This window comes from Oryctolagus cuniculus, chromosome 13 (assembly GCF_964237555.1).
Source record: "Oryctolagus cuniculus chromosome 13, mOryCun1.1, whole genome shotgun sequence".
Classification (NCBI taxonomy): domain Eukaryota; kingdom Metazoa; phylum Chordata; class Mammalia; order Lagomorpha; family Leporidae; genus Oryctolagus; species Oryctolagus cuniculus.
The window spans coordinates 63,662,181-63,684,858 of record NC_091444.1 but is presented as its reverse complement, the minus strand read 5'-3'; the positions used below and the strand labels follow the sequence as shown (position 1 = coordinate 63,684,858).

Below are 22,678 nucleotides of genomic sequence, written 5' to 3'. Positions count from 1 at the left end.
GATCACTGAGCAGATGTATCCTCCCTGGATTTCTCTGCCAGGGCACAAGCCTCATGTAAGGCACTCATCACTCAATGGATTAAATTAATCTCTTTAAGGTTGGTGTACTGAGTCTTTTTTTTTTTTTTTTAAGATTTATTTGAGAGATTTACAGAGAGAGAGCTATCTTCGATCCACTGGTTCATTCCCCAAATGGCCATAATGGCCAGAATTGGACCAATCTGAAGCCAGGAGCCAGAAGTTTCCTCTAGGTCTCCCACCCCAGTACAGGGTCCCAAGCACTTGGGCCATATTCTGCTGCTTTCACAAGCCATCAGCAGGGAGCTGGATCAGAAAAGGAGCACCTGGGACTCAAACCTGTGTCCATGTGGGGTGTTGGCCTCACAGGTAGAGGCTTAACTTACTACGCCACAGTGCCAGCCCCAGTGATTTGAGTCTAAATTGGGCACTGTGTTTTTGCTCCCAAATAGTGAAAACAGTCAACAAAAGAAAGAAATACTTGTACTTTTGAAAGACTATATTCAAGAAGTAGTGTTATATTTAGCGGCTTCAAAGTAAACTTGATTTATGATCATTATAACTCACGGTTGGAATTTCATTATGTGATTCAATTCTAAATGGAATCATTATGACTGATTCTCACATCGAGTTAGTATGATTTATTTTTAAAAGAATAAAATTAGTATTTAATGAGTTTAAAAGATTGAAATAAAATCTTCAGTTTTTTTTTTTTTAATAAAACCTGCACAGAAAGTTTTTTGTGAGGGATACATTTTTTTGTTCTGGCATTGGCTTTTAAGTTTGCAGAGTAATTACAGCATTGGACAGACTTTGTCATCTGTGGTTTGAAATGGTATAAAGTAAGCAGAGTGTTCGAAATACAGCTTTTAGTTCAAGTTGCTCGGCAGAGTTAAACTAGTGTTAACTATATAAAATAAGTGTCAGGACTACATATCTGGCATTTTGTATAAAACCACTTCATTTATTGATGCTTATTAAATGATTCCAGAAATCATAGTCATTTGTTAATAGCTTTTTTAAAAAGATCTATTTTATTTATTTATAAGTCAGAATTAACAAGGGAAGAGATTTCTTCCATATGCTGGTTCACTCTTCAAATTTCCGCACAGCTGGGGCTGGGCCAGGCAGAAGCCAGGAACTTCTTCTGGCTAACCCATGTAGATGCAGGGGCCCAAGGAGTTGGGCCATCTGCTACTTTCCCAGGTGCATTAGCAGGGAGCTGCACTGGAAGTGGAGCACCAGGACTCAAACCGGTGCCTATAGGGGATGCTGGCACAGCAGGCCGCATCTTAACCCATTGCGCCACAGCACTGGCCACAAGTTAATAGCTCTTTAGACTCTCTATCCAGAGTTTTCATTTCTTTTTTAGATTGTCATGGATTGATTTGAGAATCTTTATATAACTAGAAAAAAGCAAAATATTCCTCTAAAGTATTGGCTAATCCATTTTTTAACTGCCATCCCCTTTAAGAATTTGCTTTAAGAATTAGTCCTCTTTAAACTTTTCAAGTGATGAGCCAGTGTGATATGCACACTTACAACTTTGGTGTTGTATTTTCTTCATTTTACAGAGAACTGTATGGTGCATTCATGATTCCTTATCATGGCCTAACATGGAGGAACCCATTGTTTTTCTGCTTACTGGATCATTTCTTCTCAAGTTTCAGCTGTTTTGAATTTAGGTTCAGCTTTTTAAATTACATGTGTTATGTACAGCATAATAAGCTGTACTCACCGTGTTTCTTAGCAAATCCCAAGACATTGTGGTAGAGTATTCACTTCTCTTGGTGGTGACACAGCTAGCCCTTGAATACCTTGGTTGTCACTTCTTTCTTCTATAGTTTCAGTTAATGGGTGTAAGTTTGGGAACTGGATGCATTTGTAGAGTGTTTCATATTGAGATCTACAAAATACTTTTTATTTCTATTACTCTACTTATCTGTAATTACATTATTACATGGATTGGAGGCTTCACAAGGACCTGTTTAAGCCTTTATAGTATTAGTGAAATATTACTTCACATTTACACGTGGAGAATTTAATAGTTTTATATGTTTATATAAAAATTAAGAATTTAATAATAGAGTATGATACGTACTGTGAGCTCTTAGCATTTCTTACTCATTTGTGTACCCAGAATTTTTATTGTGCTTGGCTCATAATTGACATTTAGTATATGTTGTTGAGTCTGTGAGTACTTAGCAAATTCAGTTAACATGTCAAGTTGTGTGTAAATATGTAGATCACTAATATTTTTAACATATTCCATATATACATATACATTTTATTCCTTTCTGGACAGTTTTTTTCCAGTGGACTGAGAATTATATTTAAAGTTGTGTTTTTATTAACATTATTAACAGCCTAATAAATTACAGCAGTTGATAATCAGTTGGAATATGATCATATAGTATCTTAAGTAGCTTTTAAAATTCTGTTGTTTTGAAGTTACTGAAATTACAGTACTTAAACTTCATCTAGGTATAGTATTGAAATGCTTTCTTTAAAATTATGCTTTAACTCCTAATGAAAAGATTGGGATCCTGAGGGATTAGAGAGTCAGAGTAACTTGACTAGCATCACACAGCTGACAGTGCCCGAGAGACCCTGGATTTGAACCTGATATTCTGCTTTCAAAGTCTGTATCTTGATTGTTTCGGTGCTACCACAGTAGGAACCTTAAGTAAAACTGAAACAGGTAAATCTTTGCTTGAGCGTTTACTTTTCCTCCTCTGCTCCTCCTTCCTGTTTCCCCACACTCTTCAGTTCATTCTTAGCATTTCTATTAGGCTTGCCCCTATTTTAAGTCAGTGTCTTGTATTCTTTACGTTAAAAGCCACTCAGTCAATGACTCAACCAGTAAGTATTTACTGTGAGCACTCAGGTGCTGTCAGGGTCTTAGGTGCCACGGGAAGAATTACTTGTAGCCTTTAAGTGATTGAGCTGGGAGATCAAATTAACAGACACTAAGCACCACAGGACTGTGTAGTAAACTACTGGCTGGGTTTAATAGCAGCTTTGAAAAGAAGGAGGTGCGAAGGAGCAGTGGGCTGCAAGGAGAATTGGATGACTGAGCAGAGTAAATTGTAAGAAATTAGGTGGTGCTCTGGTGTATGTTAGATTAATATCTCTGATATTTTAAAAATTTTGTATTTCTGATAATACAAACCCACATATTTGTTATTTTTAACTTTCACATTTCAAAAAAATGTGTAACATTGCTATACAAAGTTTGACTATGAAATTTTATGATCTGATGATTCTATTTTTCATTAATTTTTTTAACTTTTATTTAATGAATATAAATTTCCAAAGTACGGCTTATGGATTACAATGGCTTCCCCCCCATAACGTCCCTCCCACCCGCAACCCTCCCCTTTCCCACTCCCTCTCCCCTTCCATTCACATGAGGATTCATTTTCGATTCTCTTTATATACAGAAGATCAGTTTAGCATACATTAAGTAAAGATTTCAACAGTTTGCTCCCACACAGAAACATAAAGTGAAAAATAATAGATGATTTTTAAAATGATGATGAAATCAGATCAGACCTATTGTCATGTTTAATCCCAGTGAGAGTCAAGTTGGGAATTGATAATTTCTTCTTTTTTTTTTTACAGAAGATCAGTTTAGTATACATTAAGTAAAGATTTCAACAGTTTGCACCCCCATAGAAACACAAAGTGAAATATACTGTTTGAGTACTCGTTATAGCATTAAATCTCAATGTACAGCACATTAAGGACAGAGATCCTACATGAGGAGTAAGTGCACAGTGACTCCTGTTGTTGACTTTACAAATTGACACTCCTGTTTATGGCATCAGTAATCTCCCTCTGCACCAGTCATGAGTTTCCAAGGCTATGGAAGCCTTCTGAGTTCTCCGACTCTTATCTTGTTTAGACAAGGTCATAGTCAAAGTGGAGGTTCTCTCCTCCCTTCAGAGAAAGGTACCTCCTTCTTTGAAGACCTGTTCTTTCCACTGGGATCTCACTCACAGAGATCTTTCATTTAGGGTTTTTTTTTTTTTTTTTTTTTTTTTTTTTTTTGCCAGTGTGTCTTGGCTTTCCATACCTGAAATACTCTCATGGGCTTTTCAGCCAGATCCGCATACCTTTAGGGCTGATTCTGAGGCCAGAGTGCTGTTTAGGACATCCGCCATTCTATGAGTCTGCTGAGTATCTCGCTTTCCATGTTGGATCACTCTCCCCTTTATTTATTCTATCGGTTAGTATTAGCAGGTACTAGACTTGTTTATGTGCTCCCTTTGACTCTTAGACCTATCAATGTGATCAATTGTGAACTGAAATTGATCACTTGGACTAGTGAGATGGCATTGGTACATGCCACCTTGATGGGATTAAATTGGAGTCCTCTGGTATGTTTCTAACTCTACCATTTGGGGCAAGTCAGCTTGAGCATGTCCCAAATTATACATCTCTTCCCTCTCTTATTCCCACTCTTATGTTTAACAGGGATCACATTTCAGTTAAATTTCAACACTTAAGAATAACTGTGTATTAATTACAGAATTAAACCGGTCATATTAAGTAGAACAGACAAAAAAAACTACTAAGAGGGATAATGTATTAAGTTGTTCATTAACAGTCAGGGCTATGCTGATCAAGTCACTGTTTCTCATAGTGTCCATTTCACTTAAACAGGTTTCCTTTACATAGCACCAAATTGCCACTTCCTTACATGCCCGTTTTAAATTCATTTGTTGATAAATAAATAAAATCTTTAAGATACTTAACAAATTAATTTTTTATAATCACTCCCTTGCTTTGCTTCCTCTATTCTATTCCACTTTCTTACTTTGACAAACTTAAAGACGGCCTTGCCTAAATCTAATTCTTTGTTTTCTTGCACTCATATGTCTGGGGAAAATATATAATCCTGCTCTAATATTACTTTAATTTCTTTTTTAAAAAAAGATGATTGGGGATGGTACTGTGATGCAACAGGTAAAGCTGCCACCTGCAGTGCCAGCATCCCATATGGGCACTGGTTCAAGCCCCAGCACTACACTTCTGAACTAACTCTCTGCTATCGCCTGGGAAAGCAGTAGAAAATGACCCAAATCCTTGGGCCTCTGCACCTACATGGGAGACTCAGAAGAAGCTCCTGGCTTTAGGTCAGCCCAGTTTTGGCTGTTGCAGCCATTTGAGGAGTGAACCAGTGGATGGAAGACATGTCTCTCCCTCTCTCCCTCTCTCCCTCTCTCCCTCTCTCCCTCTCTCTCTCTCTCCCTCTCTCCCTCTCTCTCTCTCTCCCTCTCTCCCTCTCTCCCTCTTCCTCTCTCCCTCTCTCTCTCTCTCTCCCGCTCTCTGCTTCTCAAATAAACAAATACATTTTAAAAAATTATTTGAAAGGCAGAGTTCATTACCCAAATGGCCAAAACAGCTGGACTGGGCCAAGCTGAAGCTATAAGCTTCATCCAGGTCTCCCACATGAATGGCAGAGGCTGAAGCATTTGGGCCATCCTCTGCAGCTTTTCCAGGTGCAGTAGCAGGGAGCTGAATTGGAAGGGGAGCAGCCAGGACTGAACTGGCACCTATAGAAGATTCTGGCCTTAGGCATGGCTTAACCAGCTACTCTACAGTGCCGATCCCCGCTTTAAATTCTTTCATTTGTTAAATATTTATTTATTTGAAAGGTATAACATTACAAACAGAAGGAAAGACACAGAGCTTCCGTCTGCTGGCTCACTCCTGAGAAGGCTACAGCAGCCAAAACTGGGCCAGGCTGAAACCAGGAGCTTCTTCCACATCTTCCATTTGGGTGGTAGGGGCCCAGAGACTTTGGCCATTCTCTGCAGCTTCCCCAGGAGCATTAGCAGGGAGCTGGATTGGAAGTGGAGCAGCCGGGACACAAACCAGTGCCCATTTGGGATTCTGGCAATGCATGCCACAGCTCATTCATCTATGCCACAACGCCAGCCCCACTTTAAATTCTTTTTTTTTTTTTTTTGACAGGCAGAGTTAGACAATGAGAGAGAGAGAGAGAGAGAGAGAGAGAGAGAAAGGTCTTCCTTTTTCTGTTGGTTTACCCCCAAATGGCTGCTATGGCCGGCGCGCTGCACCGATCCGAAGCTAGGAGCCAGGTGCTTCCTCCTGGTCTCCCATGTGGGTGCAGGGCCCAAGGACTTGGGCCATCCTCCACTGCACTCCCTGGCCAGAGCAGAGAGCTGGCCTGGAAGAGGGGCAACCCGGACAGAATCCGGCGCCCCTACCGGGACTAGAACCCGGTGTGCCAGCGCCGCAAGGCAGAGGATTAGCCTAGTGAGGCACAGCGCCGGCCTATAACTTTTAAATCATACCACTTGCCTGAGCAAAGCTTTCCAAAGCTCTCGTTGAGAAGCCAACAGATTCAGGAAATGATAATGTGAGTTTCGTCAGAGCTCATCATCTCAAGCATCCTGCAATCCAAACTGGGATATACCAGTCTTTTGCAAAAATTATATTTGCATGGCCAAGCAAAAGGAAGCAAGGGTTCATGCTCCAAAATACCTCCTCCTCTGTCTCAGGGAAGGAGCTCATATAGCTACAGAGGCATGGGAGACCAGGAGAAGCAACTGGCTCCTGCCATCGGATCAGCATGGTGCGGCAGCCATTGGAGGGTGAACCAACGGCAAAGGAAGACCTTTCTCTCTGTCTCTCTCTCACTGTCCACTCTGCCTGTCAAAAAAAAAGTTATTCAGACAGTCTCATCAGAAGTCTGGGCCCCAGGGTACATGCCCATAGTCCTTCTCGTGGGTCTCAGAGGGCTGGTCCTTTGTTGTAGACAAGCATTTCGGCCTATAGCTGACTGCAGGAGTTTCCAGGAAAATATCAGACTGAAATGATAACTGTCTTTTTCTAATGTGGGCCGAGCTGTCTCAGAGCCATGATGGAGTCTCCCTGGGGCAGTTTAAAGAAGGAAGCTCCTTGTTCACCATGGACCTTGCCCAGTTTTTTGCTAGCCTGCCGCCAGGCTCTGGAACTCCTACCACCAACTGCAAGGAAGCAGACGAGGCGTGTTTACCACTGCGGCTGCTGGCATGTGCCCATGGAATTAAACCCGCTTTATATCTTCATTCATTAAAACATAGAAGCAACAAGAAGACACTTTGTTTTTCCACATAAACTAGTCATTTATTAGGACATAGGGGTTTCCAGTAAATACCCGGCGTTGCAAGAAGCGACAGCACCCAGGAAGGCTCAGTTCTGCAGCAGCGAGTTCTTACTTCCTCCACTCGTTCTTGTTTTAGTCTCACTTGGCAGAGAAGCCCTGGATGGGGCTGACCTTCACGTTGAGCATCTTCTTGGTCTTCATGGCCACCCCACTCTTTGTCAAAGGTGTGTGGGATGGGGCCGTACACGTAGTGCTTCTCCTAGATGAGAACAAGTGCAGTGAAGCTGATGGAGAACAGGGCTGTACCCACCACTGTCTTCCAGTTGTTCTTGCCCCTGTTCATCTCAGCAAAGCTCTCGTTGAGCTGAATGCTATACAACTTGACCTCCTCATCCCTGGTGAGGCTGCTCCAGGGGGCCTTCTCCTCTTTCAAGGCCTTCTGGCTGGCAGATGGTTGCTTTACATGGGCCACGTCAGGCAAGGGGTAGTCACACCGATCCACATAGCTTGGGAGAGCACAGTCCTCACTCTTCACAACACTTCCCATACCTGCACACACACTGAGGCGGAAATTGCCCGCTTACCAGTTAGGCTAAATACCCTGTGGCCAACATCCTCCACTGCTGTGACCCTGCCTGCTGTAACCGCTCTCTGAAACCTTCTGAAAGGACTTTTTTTTTTTAAGATTTATTTTTATTTATTTGAAAGATAGATAGAGAAAGAGAGAGGGAGGGAGGGAGGGAGAGAAAGAGGAAGAGATCTTCCATTTGCTGGTTTACTTCCCAAATGTTTGCAGTGGGTGGGACTGGGCCAAGCCTGAGCCAGGAGCTTCTTCTGGGTCTCCCATGTGGGTGGCAGGAGCCCAAGCACTTGGGCCATTCTCCACTGTTTTCCGAGGTGCATTAGCAGGGAGCTGGATCTGAAGTGGAACAGCCAGGACTTGAACTGGTGCCCAAATGAGATGCCTGTGTTGCAGGCAGCAGCTTAACCCTATCTTCTCTCCTGCTGTGTCACATAGCTCTACTAACGCCTTACTAGCCTCACACCTTCACTTGTCCTGGAAACCCCATCCCTTTTTGTATTTACAAGGAAAGAGCTCTAGAAAGTCTTTGTTTCCTGTGTTAACAAGATTATTTGTTGGATTAGTACTGTCAGAATATATTCAGTTAGGAAATATTTTGTCTCCTGGGTGTCAGGTGCAGTTTTTGGTGCTAAGAGTACGATCTCAAAAAAAAAAAAAAAAATATATATATATATAAAAGTTAATCATCTCATTGTAGAAGATTAAAACATGCTGTGAAAAATAAAGGTGGAAGAGATAATTACAGATGACTTGCAAGTGGCTGCTTGGAGTGTTAGACTGAGAAGGATTCTGAGGTTGGGTCTGTGTAGCTTGGTGAAAAAATCCTGTGGAGAGTCTGCATTGACTGTCTCCACTGCCGAAGAGGGAGCAGCAGTGCATCAGGAGCCATCTCAGTTAGCTGCCGCCCAGAGAGATGAACTTTTCCAAGGTTTTGTATCGGCTAGAAAAGAAACTGAATCTAGGCACACTGGTGTCAGCATCCATACTTTGAGCCATTATACTGTGCTTCTTTTCATTGACCTTTTCTTGGCTGTTACCTGATAGAATTTAATGACTTTTTGTCTAGCTGATTCTAGGGGCTGTGAATACTAGATTAAAGCAGCTGTCAAAAGCCTTACAAGGTAGATGTGGATATGGATGCTTCTTTAAAATGGCAGTACAATAAGTGGCATGCTGAGTGAGAGCAAGGGATATGGTGATAAGTAGTGAGAATATCAGGAAGCAGTAGTCTAGGAATAGGTCTTACAAAAGGCTTCATACAAGGACTCAGGCTTGTTCTGGACTGGTAAGAATGGGTATATTTAGATTTTTGATGATTGCTTATGGGTAAATATAAAAATCAATGGATGGCATTATAGATAGCAACAACAGCTAGAGCAGAGGTATGTACATAGAAAGGAACATGGAATATTTGGGAAAAATTTATTTAATTTTTCACTGGTTGATGTGTCCAGAATGGGTGATGGAGTGGAAAGGAATACCAAGGTCAGGTTGTGAGCAGTCTGGAGTGGAGATCCACAGAATGCTGTGCATTTGCACTGGGTTTTGTTTGTAGAGTAGAACTACATAACTCTCAACCATTTATATTTCTTATTTTCAATTTATATAACTTGGGGCCAGGCATTGTGGTGCAGTTGATTAAGCTGCTGCTTGGGACAGCTATAGTCCATATGAGACTTTTTGGTATGGAGTCTTGCCTCCATTTCCCATCCAACTTCCTGCTGGTGAGCACATTGGGAAGTAGCAGGTGATGGCTCAAGTACCTGGGTCCCTACCACCCTGCCACCCACATGGGAGACCCTGATGGAGTTCCTGGCTCCAGGCTTCAACCTGGCCAGCCCTTGCTGTTGTGGGCATTTGGGGAGGGAACCAACAGATGGAAAAATCTCTGTCTCTCTCCCCAACTCCTTTCCTTTCCCTCCTTCCTCCACTCCCCAGCAAATTCTTCCTGTCACTTTGCTTTTCAAGTCAATAAGTAAACTTTAAAAAGTTTGTGTCTTGATTTATATGTGTCTTGATTTATATCTATATATTTAAAGAGACATTTTATTTCTAGAGTGCCAGTTAATGAAAACAGAACGACCAAAGCCAAACACATTTATTATCAGATGTCTCCAGTGGACCACTGTCATAGAGAGAACATTTCATGTAGATACTCCAGAAGAAAGGTAAGAAACTCAATATTTTATATTCTGTGAAAAAGTAATAATCTAAAGATGCATTTGTATTTGACGTTACCATTTGTAAACATATATATATATACATTTATTTGTAAAATGCTGCCATCTCTTAATTATTTTGTTCTGATATATGTGTGTAATGTGGGCTTGCAAAACACTTAATCAAAATATTTGGGAAATGCCATGAGAAATGCTTCTTCAGAGTAAGCAAGACATTTACAGGATAAAATATAAATTACAAAAGACATTTTTATAACCAGGCTACCTTTTTTTAAATTGTAGAATTGATTGTATTCATATTTGGAATGTTGAGACTAGTGATAACAAAAGCTAGCATACCAGCATAGATTAATGTAAGTGGCTGTCTGTGGTATTAATTAGAGAAGGGTTCTGAGATTGGATCTGACTAAGCTCTGTGGAGGGAAAAATACTAGGAATGATTGTCACTGACCATCTCCATTCTATAGGGAGGATTGCACTAGTAACTTGCTCACCAACTTTATCAGGGCTACATTTTTTTTAAAGATTTATTTATTTATTTATTTGAGAGGTAGAGTTACAGAGAGAGGGAGAGACGAGAGAGAGGTCTTCCATCTGCTGGTTCACTCCCCAAATGGCCACAACTGCCGGAGCTGCACTGATCCGAAGCCAGGAGCCAGGAGTTTTCTTCTGGATCTCCCACGTGGGTACAGGGGCCCAAGGACTTGGGCCATCTTCTACCGCTTTCCTAGGCCATAGCAAAGAGCCAGATCAGAAGAGGAGCAGCTGGGATACAAACCAGTGCCCATATGGGATACAGTGCTGCAGGCCAAGGCTTAGCCTGCTATACCACAGCACTGGCCCCGGGGCCACAACTTTAAGCTCCCGAACTACCACCAGCAACCATGTCCTCACTTCCCAGTTCTATTTAATATTTTTTATTTTGTGACTCTGACACTGAGTTAGGTTGGTGATTATAATCACAAAATCATTTGCCTGTGCATATGTTATCATGTTTGATCTTAATCAGAAATGTGGAAAAGTTAGGTATTATTAATCTTATTTTCCAAATGAATAAATGAAGTTTTAACAGACTGGTCTGAAATTTTAATGAAAACAGCCTCAGCCTCAAAAAAGTACTCTAACAAATGGTAAGGTATTCGTTTAATAATGCCTTTTGATCAACAGAATAAATGGAAGTACATAAGAAATACAGAAAATAAAAAAATAGAAATTAGTCATAATTCTAGTTCTCTAACCAGAGTTGAGCACTGATGTTTTCTTTTACACACTGCAGTCTTATTCTGTGCAGCTGTGTGCATTGCAGGCAGTGAATCTGTGTGTCCTTTTTGGCCCCCACCTTCTCTGGGTCTTTTCATATACTGAGTTCTCTGTGTGCTTATACCCTCCACCCATGCCCATGGTTGGGCTAATTTCTATGATCTTTCAGATGTGAGCTTAAAGTGTCACATTTCTTACAAAGCCTCTGTTACTCATAGACTGGATAGGGCCCCCTGCTCAATCTTGTACTTTTTATATCAAGGATACCCTGACTACAATCTTGGTTTGCCTTTCCTCCTGAACTGTAAGATTCTTTATAGCAAGGATCATGCCTTCCTTACTCTTTTTTTTTTTTTTTTTTTTTTTTTTTTAAGTACATAGAGTCCAGAGCCCAGCACACAGTATTGGTTGACTGGCTGTGGAGTGGAGCTTTTTCCCTGTCAATATATATTCTCTGAAAATGTTATTCGTAGTGGATTTGGAACATCTCATTGAAGCATGATTCATCTTGCCATTTGAGTTTACAAAGCTGGATTTATGCCAGATCTTGAGATTCTAAAATCTTTTGCTGTTTCCACAATAATACCACGCTACTCTTCTGAAAAATCATTGGTTTCCATTAACATTTGTGAGTAGAAGTAACAGTTTTAGTAAAAATGAAAAGCAGCATATTTATATTGGCCATTAGAGTGTGCTTTTATTTATTTATTTATTTTATTTATTTATTTTGATAGGCAGAGTGGACAGTGAGAGAGAGAGACAGAGAGAAAGGTCTTCCTTTACCATTGGTTCACCCTCCAATGGCCGCTGTGGCCAGCGCGCTGCGGCCAGCTCACCGTGCTGATCCGAAGCCAGGAGCCAGGTGCTTCTCCTGGTCTCCCATGTGGGTGCAGGGCCCAGGTACTTGGGCCATCCTCCACTGCACTCCCAGGCCACAGCAGAGAGCTGGCCTGGAAGAGGAGCAACCAGGACAGAATCCGGCACCCCGACTGGGACTAGAACCCTGTGTGCCGGCTCCGCAGGCAAAGGATTAGCCTGTTGAGCTGTGGCGCTGGCCTATTTATTTTTTAAGATTTACTCATTTATTTACTTGAAAGGCAGAACAACAGAGAGGAAGAGACAGATCTTCTATCCAGTGGTTCATTCCCCAGATGGCCACAACAGCCAGGTCTGGACCAGGCAAGCTTCTTCCTGGTTTCCCCACATAGTGGGCAGGGGCCCAAGCTTTCCAATGCCTTCCTAGATCATTATTAGGCAGTGGGATCAGAAGCAGAGCAGTTTGGACTTGAACAGGCACTCTGATTTGGGATGCCAGCGTCACAAGTGTTGGCATAACCAGCTTTGGACCTCAACACCAGCCCTTGGAGTATGTTTTTCTATATTGACCTTGAAGCTGATTTTGGAGATTCTGATTTTAATCTAATGTCAGCAAGGACTTAGGGGAGTCTTAGTCAAAGTTAGGAAAACTTACTCTCTTTGATATTCTGCCTTAACCAGTTGTATACTCAGTCTTAGTTGTTTTTGTGCAGGTTATAAGGTTGAACTCTTTTTTTTTTTTTTTTTCTGAATGATGAGCCTGTTGCCTCGGCTCCATTTATTGAATATCTGTTATTTTCTTACTGATTATAGATAGCACATACATGAGGGAACTTGGAAAAATTTGTGGAGGGGCCAGTGCTGTGGTGCAGTGGTTTAAACTGCTCCATGAGGTGCCAGCATCCTGTATGGGTGCTTGTTTGAGTCCATGGTGTGCCAATTCCAATCCAGCTCCCTGCTAATGTGCCTGGGAAAGCAGCAAAGGATAGCCCAAGTCCTTGGGTCCCTGCACCCATGTCAGAGACCTGGATGAACCTACTGGCTTTGGCTTGGCCCAGCCTCACCTGTTGCAGCTATTTGGGGAGTGAACCAACAGATGGAAGACCTCTCTGTCTCTATGTCTGTCTCTGTCTCTGTCTCTGTCTTTGTCTCTGTCTCTATCTCTAACTCTAACTCTTCTCTCTGTCTCTCTCTGTCTCTGTCTCTGTCTCTCTCTCTGTGACTCTGCCTTTCAAATAAAATAAATAAATCTTTTTAAAAGAAGGTTTCTGGAAAGTCAGGGCAAATGTTTGGCCTAGCAGTTGAGACTGCAGTTAGGACAGTAGCATTCCGTGTTACACGAATGCTTGGGTTTGATGCCTGGTTCTGTGCTTGACTCCAGCGTCCTGCTAATACAGACCCTGGGAGGCAGTGGTAGTTGCTCAAGTTACTGAGTTCCTGCTACCCCTGTGGGAGACTTTGACTGAGTGCTGAGCTCATAGCTTTGAGCCCAGCCAGGAATTGTTGCAGGCATCTGGAGAGAGAATCAACAGATTGTTCTCTTGTACAGTTGCGCTCTCTATCTCTCTCTCTTCCTGTCAAATAAAAAAATTAAAAATCTTAAAAAACATTTGTGGAAAGTAGAATTAAAAATTAAATTTATCTTGTTGCAAAATAATTTGAAATCTGCGCATATAAAAAGTCTTCAAAAAGTTAATGGAAAAAAGTACGTGGGATTTCTTTTTTTTTTAAAGATTTATTTATTTATATATTTGAAAGCCAGAGTTAGAGAAGGAGAGACAGAGAGAGAGAGAGAGAGATATCTATCTGGTGGTTCACTCCCCAGATGGTTGCAAAAGCCAGGGCTGGGCCAAACTGAAGCCAGGAGCAAGGAGCTTCATTCAGGTCTCTCATTTGGATTCAGGGGCTCAGAAACTTGGGCCATCTTCCGCTGCTTTCCCTGGTGCACTAGCAGGGAGCTGTATCAGAAGCGGAGCAGTAAGTACTCAAACCGGCGCCCATATGGGATGCCAACTTCGCAGGCAGCTCAACCCACTATGTCACAATGCTTGCCCCTGTTCGTTTCTGCTTTTAAAAAAAAAGTTTATTTATTTATTTATTTGAAAGTCAGAGTTAGAAGGAGAAGCAGAAAGAAACTATATGTGGATTTCAAAATAAACTTAGCTTTTAAATTTCATGTTTTTTTGTGAACTTTATCTCTTTTTTTAAGATAGTTTTATTTTTCACTCTCTTTTTTTTTTTTTTTAAATTTACTTATTTGGAAGGCAGAGTTACAGAAAAGCAGAGGCAGAGAGAGAGAGAGGTCTTCCATCCACTGGTTCACTCCCCAAATAGCCACAATGGCCAGAGCTGGGCTGATCTGAAGCCAGGAGCCAGGAGCCTCTTCCAAGTCTCCCATGCCCTTGCAGGGGCCCAAGGACTTGGGCCATCTTCTACTGCTTTCCCAGTCCATAGCAGAGAGCTGGATCGAAAGTGGAGCAGCCAGGACTTGAACCGGCACCCATATGGAATGCTGGCACTGCAGGCAGAGGCTTTACCCGCTAAGCCACAACGCCAGCCCCTCCGTGAACTTTCTGAAGTACCCTAATGCATAAATATCAAGACATTTTGATCTCCCCTTCATCTTTTTGTCATTCTGTCACTAATAGCATGCAGCTTTAATGACAGAAACTGTCGATGCTTTTATCTTCTAGTAAGTACCAACACTTCCTTTATCACTTTTTAATTAAAATGTTCTTGGGAGCCGGCGCTGTGGCTCTCTAGGCTAATCCTCCGCCTAGCGGCGCTGGCACACCGGGTTCTAGTCCCGGTCGGGGCGCCGGATTCTGTCCCGGTTGCCCCTCTTCCAGGCCAGCTCTCTGCTGTGGCCCGGGAAGGCAGTGGAGGATGGCCCAAGTGCTTGGGCCCTGCACCCCATGGGAGATCAGGAGAAGTACCTGGCTCCTGCCATCGGATCAGCATGGTGCGCCGGCTGCAGCACGCCGGCCGCGGCGGCCATTGGAGGGTGAACCAACGGCAAAGGAAGACCTTTCTCTCTGTCTCTCTCTCTCACTGTCCACTCTGCCTGTCAAAAAAAAAAAAAAAAAAAAAAAAGAAAGAAAGAAAGTTCTTGGGTATTCTTGTGCATTTAAAAAAAAATATGGTTAAAAATATGTAACATGAGATCTGTCCTCTTAAATGTTAAGTGTACAGAACATTATGATGTACATTTTGTTGTATGGGGGTCTCTGGAAGTGTTCCCTCTTGCATGGCTAATCCCTCAGCCATGCAAGTCAGTCCCATACCTGCTGAACAGCAGCTCTCCCTGGCTCCCTTGTCCCCATCTCCTGGCAGCCACTGTCACACTTCTTGCTTTTATGAATGTGACTACCTCAGAGTTCCTCCCATGTGTTGAACCATGCAGTTTTTATCTTACGACTGGCTTGTTTTACCTAGAATAATACCCTAATTCTAATAATTTCCTAATACTACCCTACTATTCTAATACTTAGAATAACAATTTTCTTTTTTGAAGCTGAAGAATATTCCATTGTATGTATTTACTGCATTTTCTTTATCTGTTCATTCGATGATGGATATTTAGGTTGTTTTTATTTCTTGGCTATTGCGAATAATGCTTCTGTGAAAGTAGGAGGGAAAGTGCTTCTTTGAATTCCTAATTTCAGGTATTTTGTCTAAATACCCAGAAGTGGGATGGCTGGTTCATCTGATGACTGTTTTGAATGATTTAAGGAAGCTGCATACCATTTTCCACAGCAGGTGCAGAGGTTTACATTCCAGTCAACACTGCATACAGTTCCAGTTCCTCCATATTCTTGTTGCCACTTGTTATTTTCTGCTGTTTTTTTTTTTTTTTTTTAAATGGTTGCTGTCCTAAGAGGTTTTGACCTGGAAATAATCAGCAAAGCTGAGCATCTTTTTATGTACTCAAGGGTCATTTGTATATCTTCTTTTTCTTTTAAAATCTATTTATTTATTTGTAAGGCAGAGTTGCAGAGAGATCTTTCATTTGCAGGTTCACTCCCCAAACAGCCACAACTGCCAGGGCTGAGCTGGGCTAGGGGGAAGCCAGGAGCCAGGAACTTCTTCGCCATCTCCCATGTGGGTACAGGGTTCAAGTGCTTAGGCCATTTTCTGCTGCTTTCTCAGGGACATTAGTAGGAATTGGATTGGAAGTGGAGCAGCTGGTACTTGAACCAGCGTCCAAATGGCAGGCCAGTATCTTAGGCAGCGGCTCAGCCTGCTGTGCCACAATGTTGGCCCTGTATATCTTCTTTTGACTTAAGTTTTTGCCATTGCATTGTAGGAGTTCCTTATATATTTTCAATATTAACCCCTTATCAGACATCAGTTTCCAAATATTTTATACCATTCCCTAATTTTCTTTTTCATTCTGCTGATTGTTGCCTTTGCTGCACAGAAACATTTTTAATTTGCTGAATCCCTTTTGTCTGTATTTGATGTATTGACTGGGCTTTTAATGTTAAGAAAAAAATTTCCAAGACCAATGTAGCCAACTTTTCCCTTTCATTTTCTTCTAGGAGTTTTATAGTTTCAGATCTTAAAATTCCAGTCTTTAATCTATTTTGAGTTGGTTTTGTATAAGAGAAGGTTTCAGTTTCATTGTTTTGTTTGTGTTTATCTAATTGTTCTAGAACTATTTGTTGAAAGAGATTATCCTTTCTAGATAATACAGTCATCACGCCCTTGCCAAAAGTTCAGTTGACCTTATATGTGTGGTTTTATTTTTTAATCTATTCTGTTCCATTAGTTTCTGTAGCTCCACTTTGGTATTTCAAATTGATTGCATTTTCCAGTTACTTAGGAATTAGAAGACTAGAGGCCATCTTTCAGTTAGTGAGATGCTTTGGCTCAATATTCTTTTGCACATGTTTTCTACCCTTTATAGTTGTATAGGATTGTAGTTCAGTTATTGTGAATTATAGTGAATTAAGCATTCTGGACCAGTAGCTCAGCTAAGAACTCCTAATAAAGCTGGACAAAATTTTTAAAAAAGACTGATTAGACAATATATCTGAAAATATATATATAGGGCTAAAACTTCCTGAAAAAAGTAATCAAGAAAATGAACATTTTTCTCTTAAGAGTACATGCTAATTATAGAAGTGTTGGAGATGTTGAGATTTTGAGTAGCTTCCAGAGTTGGGAGCAAATTCTGGAATTTCAGGGCCTGCCAAAGAGAAGAGTCATAGTAAACCTTTACTACATTTAGAAGTTGATACCTTCAAAGACTATACTCTGTAAGAAAGGACGAAGTGGAAATAGACTTACCTTTGGAGGACTGAAGTTTAGCCTCAATTATTTGAATCCTGAAATTGTGTTAAAGTGATCCACCTTTGTCAGTCTGTTAGGAGACTGCTACAAGCTAATGTAAATACTCTTTAATGAAAGATTATATCTTCCCAGGCATCGTAGTATCTAATTTTTCATGTGCAGTGTTTCAGGCTTCATTCAAAAATGAGTTCACAAAGTTTCCAGACAATGTGACTAAAACCACAGAGAGAAAATAGACAGTGAACTCAGATTCATGGTTCCTCAGATAATGGAATGGTCAAGCACTAATGAAAAGAACTGTTAATATGCTGAATTATTTACTTGAGAAACAGAGAGGGACACAGAAAGAGAAAAAGGAAACAAAAGGAGATCTTCCATCTGCTGTCTCACACTTGACATGCATGCAACATCTGAGACTGTGCTGGTACTGAAACTGGGAGCCAGAATGGTGTCTAGAAAGATTTCTAGGTCTCCCACAGGGGTGGCAGGAACCCAGTCACTTCAGCTGTCACTGCTGTTTCCCAGGGTCTGTAGCTGGAATGAGCAACTGGAGCTGGGCATTGAAGCTAAGCATTTCAGTGTGGGACACAGGTATTTGAACCAACACCTTCGTTGCTAGGCTAAATGCATGACCAGATTTTAAAGCTTTTGTGGGGAAAAAAATGATCATTGACAAAAGCTAAACAAAGCTTGACACAGGTGTTGCTGAAACAGTTTTTAAGCTGCAAACTACACCTTACGATTTGTAGAAGCAACCTATGATCTTGGAACAGTGAGAAGTTTTAGCTTTGAAAACCCTTTATTGGAACTTTGTTGAACCATATAAATATCTTGTGTATGTTCCTGATGGACTTAACAGTGGCTAAACAGAATGTTTACAACAGGGCCTGGTGATGTTGCACAGTGGTTTAAGCCTTATTTGCTGTGCCTGCTTCCCATGTTCAAGCACCAACCTGAGTCCCAGCTGTACTGTTTCCAATCCTGGGAAGGCAGCAGGTGATGGACCAAGTGACTGGGCCCCTGTCACCAATATGGGAGACATGAATGGGCTTCCTGGCTCCTGGGTTCTGCCTGTCCCAGACCTGGCTGTTTCAGCCATTTGGGAAGTGGACTAATGGATGGAAGATACCTCTTCTGGCCCTGCCCCACCCTGCCCCTTGCTGGCTGGCTGTCTGGCTGTCTGGATTGTATCCTCCCTGGCCCCGTCCCACTCCGCCCCTTGTTGGCTGGCTGGCTGGCTGGCTGTCTCCCTCTCTACTCTTCAAATAAATGAACAAATTTTTAGAAAACCTGTAACAAACTTTTGTAGGTTAATTTACTTATTAGAATTTGTACAGACAAATAAAAATTCATGCTTTTAAATGGTGTTAACTGAATTCTAAAATACAAGAACACTTCAGAAAGTCTGTGTAAAATGAGATTGTTAGATTTATATTGGTGCAAAAAATCTGAATCCATCTGTAAGTTTTTCATAATATGCATTTCTCATGAACTTGTTAAAGACCTCTCATAATCCTTTGCTTCTCTTTTCTTCCTTAGTGTACCTCAATAAACACTACCAGAGACACAGCCTGCAGGGAAGATGCTTTTAAGGTTTATTTTCTCCTTAGGGTGACAGTAAAGGGAGAGAACGAGATCTGAGAATAGATCATACTTGTGTTAATTTTGCATTTTGTTAAAAGAACACTATTTGAATCATTTACTATCTTACATTAATGGCAACTTTTGCTCATTTTTATAGGGAAGAATGGACAGAAGCTATCCAGGCTGTAGCAGACAGACTGCAAAGGCAAGAAGAGGAGAGAATGAATTGTAGTCCAACTTCACAAATTGATAATATAGGGGAGGAAGAGATGGATGCTTCTACAACTCATCATAAAAGAAAGGTAGAAAGTAATGATACGTTACTAATAACTTATTCAACGTGACACATACTTGTCAGGAAGCAGTGCTAGAAGTTGCCGTTTGCAGAAAGATGTTCTCCAGTTTTCTTACTATTTATAAGCATCTCAGTGGTTTTCAGTCATGTGGATTTGAAATATCTAACACTGTTCCAAAGCAGGTAGCCGTGGCTTCATTTCAGTAGCTCAGCACTTCAGCCCTGAGTGCCCAGGGGTCCGTGGCTGAGGTGCCATTATACTACTGATAATCTGCATTTTTCTCTTAACTATTTTTAATACTATTTTACAAACTTGGAAATAATATGCTACTTTGAATGACCTACTCTTGTGAACCAGTAGATATTACATGTTTTCCTGAAAGCAGGGCAGAAATGGCTCTGAGGCCTTCCTGCTTAGTGTTCTCAGCCTCAATAAAGTCAGCTGGAAAGTGAGCACGCCTGGAAACCAGAGCTTTCATTTAACAGCTGCTGCTGAGCTAGTGAGGGAAGCAGACCTTTCCTTCTGTCGGTGCTCCAGAGTAAGAAGTACTAATTTCTCTTTTTGTGAGAGTTATACATCATGTTTTCCCTTGCCATAGAAAATTGAAAAGCCACTTCCTTATAATATAGGAAATTATATTAACCCAAAGAAAGAGGTATTAGAAAGAAATAAGCACACCCTTTATCATTATAGAATATTTGCTATATTAGGTTGTAAATTCAACTTCAGGTGGGAATACCCAAATTTTGAAGATACTATCCATGAAATTTGGAGTTACCATGGTAATTAAAAATTTTTTTTTGTCAGTTTGAATTCAATTCCTCCTTCATCTACATTCTAAACAGATGAACTTGTTGAAGTTAAAGAGTCAAACTTAGAGTGAATTATCCTTACATGAAGATTCTGTCTCAACATAATGGTCTCTGCTTGATGTTGGGCAAACATCTGAGGACTGTTTCTGTCATCTTTGTAGACTTAAGTCTGTTTTGAATTGAATCTGCCTTTGAGTCAATCTTACCTGCTTTGTTACTCAGTCAAAAAGAAAAACAAAATGTAGCTTTACCTAAACACTAACGGGAAAATATGATGAAAGACTGTCCCATTCCAAAAAAAAAAAAAAAAAAAAAAAAAACCACAACAACAAAAAACAAACTACATTGGCTCTTCTGTGTTTTAATTCTGTGGAATATCTACAATTCTGCTTAACAAATTAATAAAATACAGTTAGAGATTTAAAATGGTGAGTTTTGAACACCTTAAGGTGAAGTGCTATGGAAATGTAGATGGAAATGAATATGGAAGTTTACTGGAAGAACATTGAGTGAAGAGTCAAAAGTTTGAAAGATATAAAAGTGGAAACACATAGAGGCTGGTTATAAACTATATTAGGAGCATCATATGTCTTCCTCTTTTTACAGTTACTAGTGTGTGTTTTCAGGGAATTCGTCCCTGTTACTAATTATCACTTGTAACCATGCTTACTTTTGCTAGACTCTGAGTGCATGCTGTACATTGTTTAGTTCATTTGAGAATCATCTGAGGTAGTACTATCACCCTGTGGTGCAGTTGAGTCATCTGGTAGGCCAAGAAGGTAAATGTTGTAAGCATAGAGGTCTTTCAGTTGTATACTGTACAACTTCAAGGTGCAAATTATTTCCTTTTTTTGGTTCATATATTTTTATTCTCTACTTGAATAATGTATAAATTATTACAACATAATCAAACCATACTGAAAGTAAAATTATGCAGATATTCTCTCTCATGATTATAGTGTTTCTCAAAATATCATGGAAAACTGTTGTACTACCACAGTGCTTGAATGTTAGTTAATTTAATTTTATAATAAAATTTCTTGGAAAAAATCTGTAGAATTTTAATATTGTAAAATAGTGGTAGAATATGATTATCTCAGAGTCTTACTGCCTGGATTCAGATCCTGGCTTCACTATAGATGTAATTGGGACAGAAGTTTCTAAACCCTTCCATCCTTTCCTTTTCTACAAAAAGGGGATGGTAGTGTACTTAATGTAGCTAATATATTCGTCAGCTTTAAAATAAAGAAATGTGTGTGAAGGGCTTAATAGTAAGTGCTTAGTGAATATTAATTACCATTGTTAGCTAGTATTCTACTTTGACCACATAATGGACAAAGTAAACATCTTTTAAAAGCAAATTGTCGGGCCTCTGCTGCAGCTCATTAGACTAATCCTCCGCCTGCTGTGCAGGCAACCCGGGTTCTAGTCCCGGTTGGGGGCCAGGTTCTTTTGCTCCTCTTCCAGTCCAGCTCTCTGCTGTGGCCCAGGAGTGCAGTGGAGGATGGCCCTGCAACCGCATGGGAGACCAGGAGGAAGCACCTGGTTCCTGGCTTTGGATTGGTGCACAGAGGTAGCGGCCATTTAGGGGGTGAACCAACGGAAAAAGACCTTTCTCTCTGTCTCTCTCTCACTGTCTAACTCTGCCTGTCAAAAAAAAAAAAAAAAAAGCAAATTTTCTTAGAATTCTTTTTTGAAACTCAGTTTCCAAAATGAAGAATTGATAGTAGCATTTTGAATTTATTTGGGTTGGTCTTAACTGTAGCTAATTTGTTACTGTCGTTCTGTATTTCATTTTAAATGAAATAATTTAAAATGGTTTTAAAATTAAAAAGTACAGGAAACAATAGGAACATTTCTAACACTGCCTCTTCTATAATGGTCCTAATGACTTAGAAGTGGCAAAATGCTACTGTCACTTCTGTAAGGTAAATAAGTCTAGAACTACACCTTTTATGTGGATCAGTTTTCCTGAAAGGAATTGTGGAAGTTCAGATTATTTTTAGTTTTAGACTATAACACAAACTCTGAAATAAGAATATTCTCATAATTTATGGATTACATTTTCTTCTTTGCTCACTTTTCTTTAAAAAAAAAAAAAGATGTATTTTTTTTTTTTTTGGAAGGCAGTTACAGGGCCGGCGCCGTGCCTCACTTGGCTAATCCTCCACCTGCGGCGCCAGCACCCCGGGTTCTAGTCCCGGTCGGGGCGCCGGATTCTGTCCCAGTTGCTTCTCTTCCAGTCCAGCTCTCTGCTGTGGCCCGGGAAGGCAGTGGAGGATGGCCCAAGTGCTTGGGCCCTGCACCCACATGGGAGACCAGGAGGAAACACCTGGTTCTTGGCTTCAGATCAGCGCAGCACGCCGGCTGTAGCGGCCAATTGAGGGGTGAACCAACAGAAAAAAAAGGAAGAACTTTCTCTCTAACTCTGCCTGTCAAAAAAAAAAAAAAGAAAAGAAAAAAGAAAGAAAGAAAGAAAAAGAAAAGGCAGAATTACAGAGAGGCAGAAACAGAGAGAGAAGTCTTCCATCCACTGGTTCGCTCCCCAGATGGCTGCAACAGTCAGAGCTGAGCCAATCTGAAGCCAGGAACCAGGAGCTTCTTTTGGATCTCTCATTTGAATGTAGGGGCCCAAGCACTTGGGCCATCTTCCACTGCTTTCCCAGTCCACAGCAGAGAGCTGGATGGGAAGTGGGGCAGCCAGCACTCAAACT

The 22,678-nt window shown here is 40.9% G+C and overlaps 1 protein-coding gene and 1 pseudogene across 7 annotated transcripts in view; one reads left to right on the top strand and one right to left on the bottom strand.

Annotated features, from left to right (window-relative positions):
* Window positions 1–22,678, top strand: part of AKT3 (AKT serine/threonine kinase 3) — a 307,020-nt gene that overhangs the window by 176,587 nt on the left and 107,755 nt on the right. For 6 of the 7 annotated variants that reach the window (XR_007909725.2, XM_070055614.1, XM_051820802.2 and 3 more), the window contains 2 exons: window positions 9,778–9,889; window positions 19,014–19,158. Coding sequence is in view for 6 of the 7 variants with exons in the window: in XM_070055614.1 (XP_069911715.1) it covers window positions 9,778–9,889; window positions 19,014–19,158 (257 nt within the window). In the remaining variant the exon portion in view is untranslated. The remainder of the gene's footprint in view (window positions 1–9,777; window positions 9,890–19,013; window positions 19,159–22,678) is intronic. The other variant, XM_051820804.2, reaches the window with a different exon arrangement.
* LOC108178177 (cytochrome c oxidase subunit 4 isoform 1, mitochondrial pseudogene) lies at window positions 7,247–8,208 on the bottom strand (annotated as a pseudogene).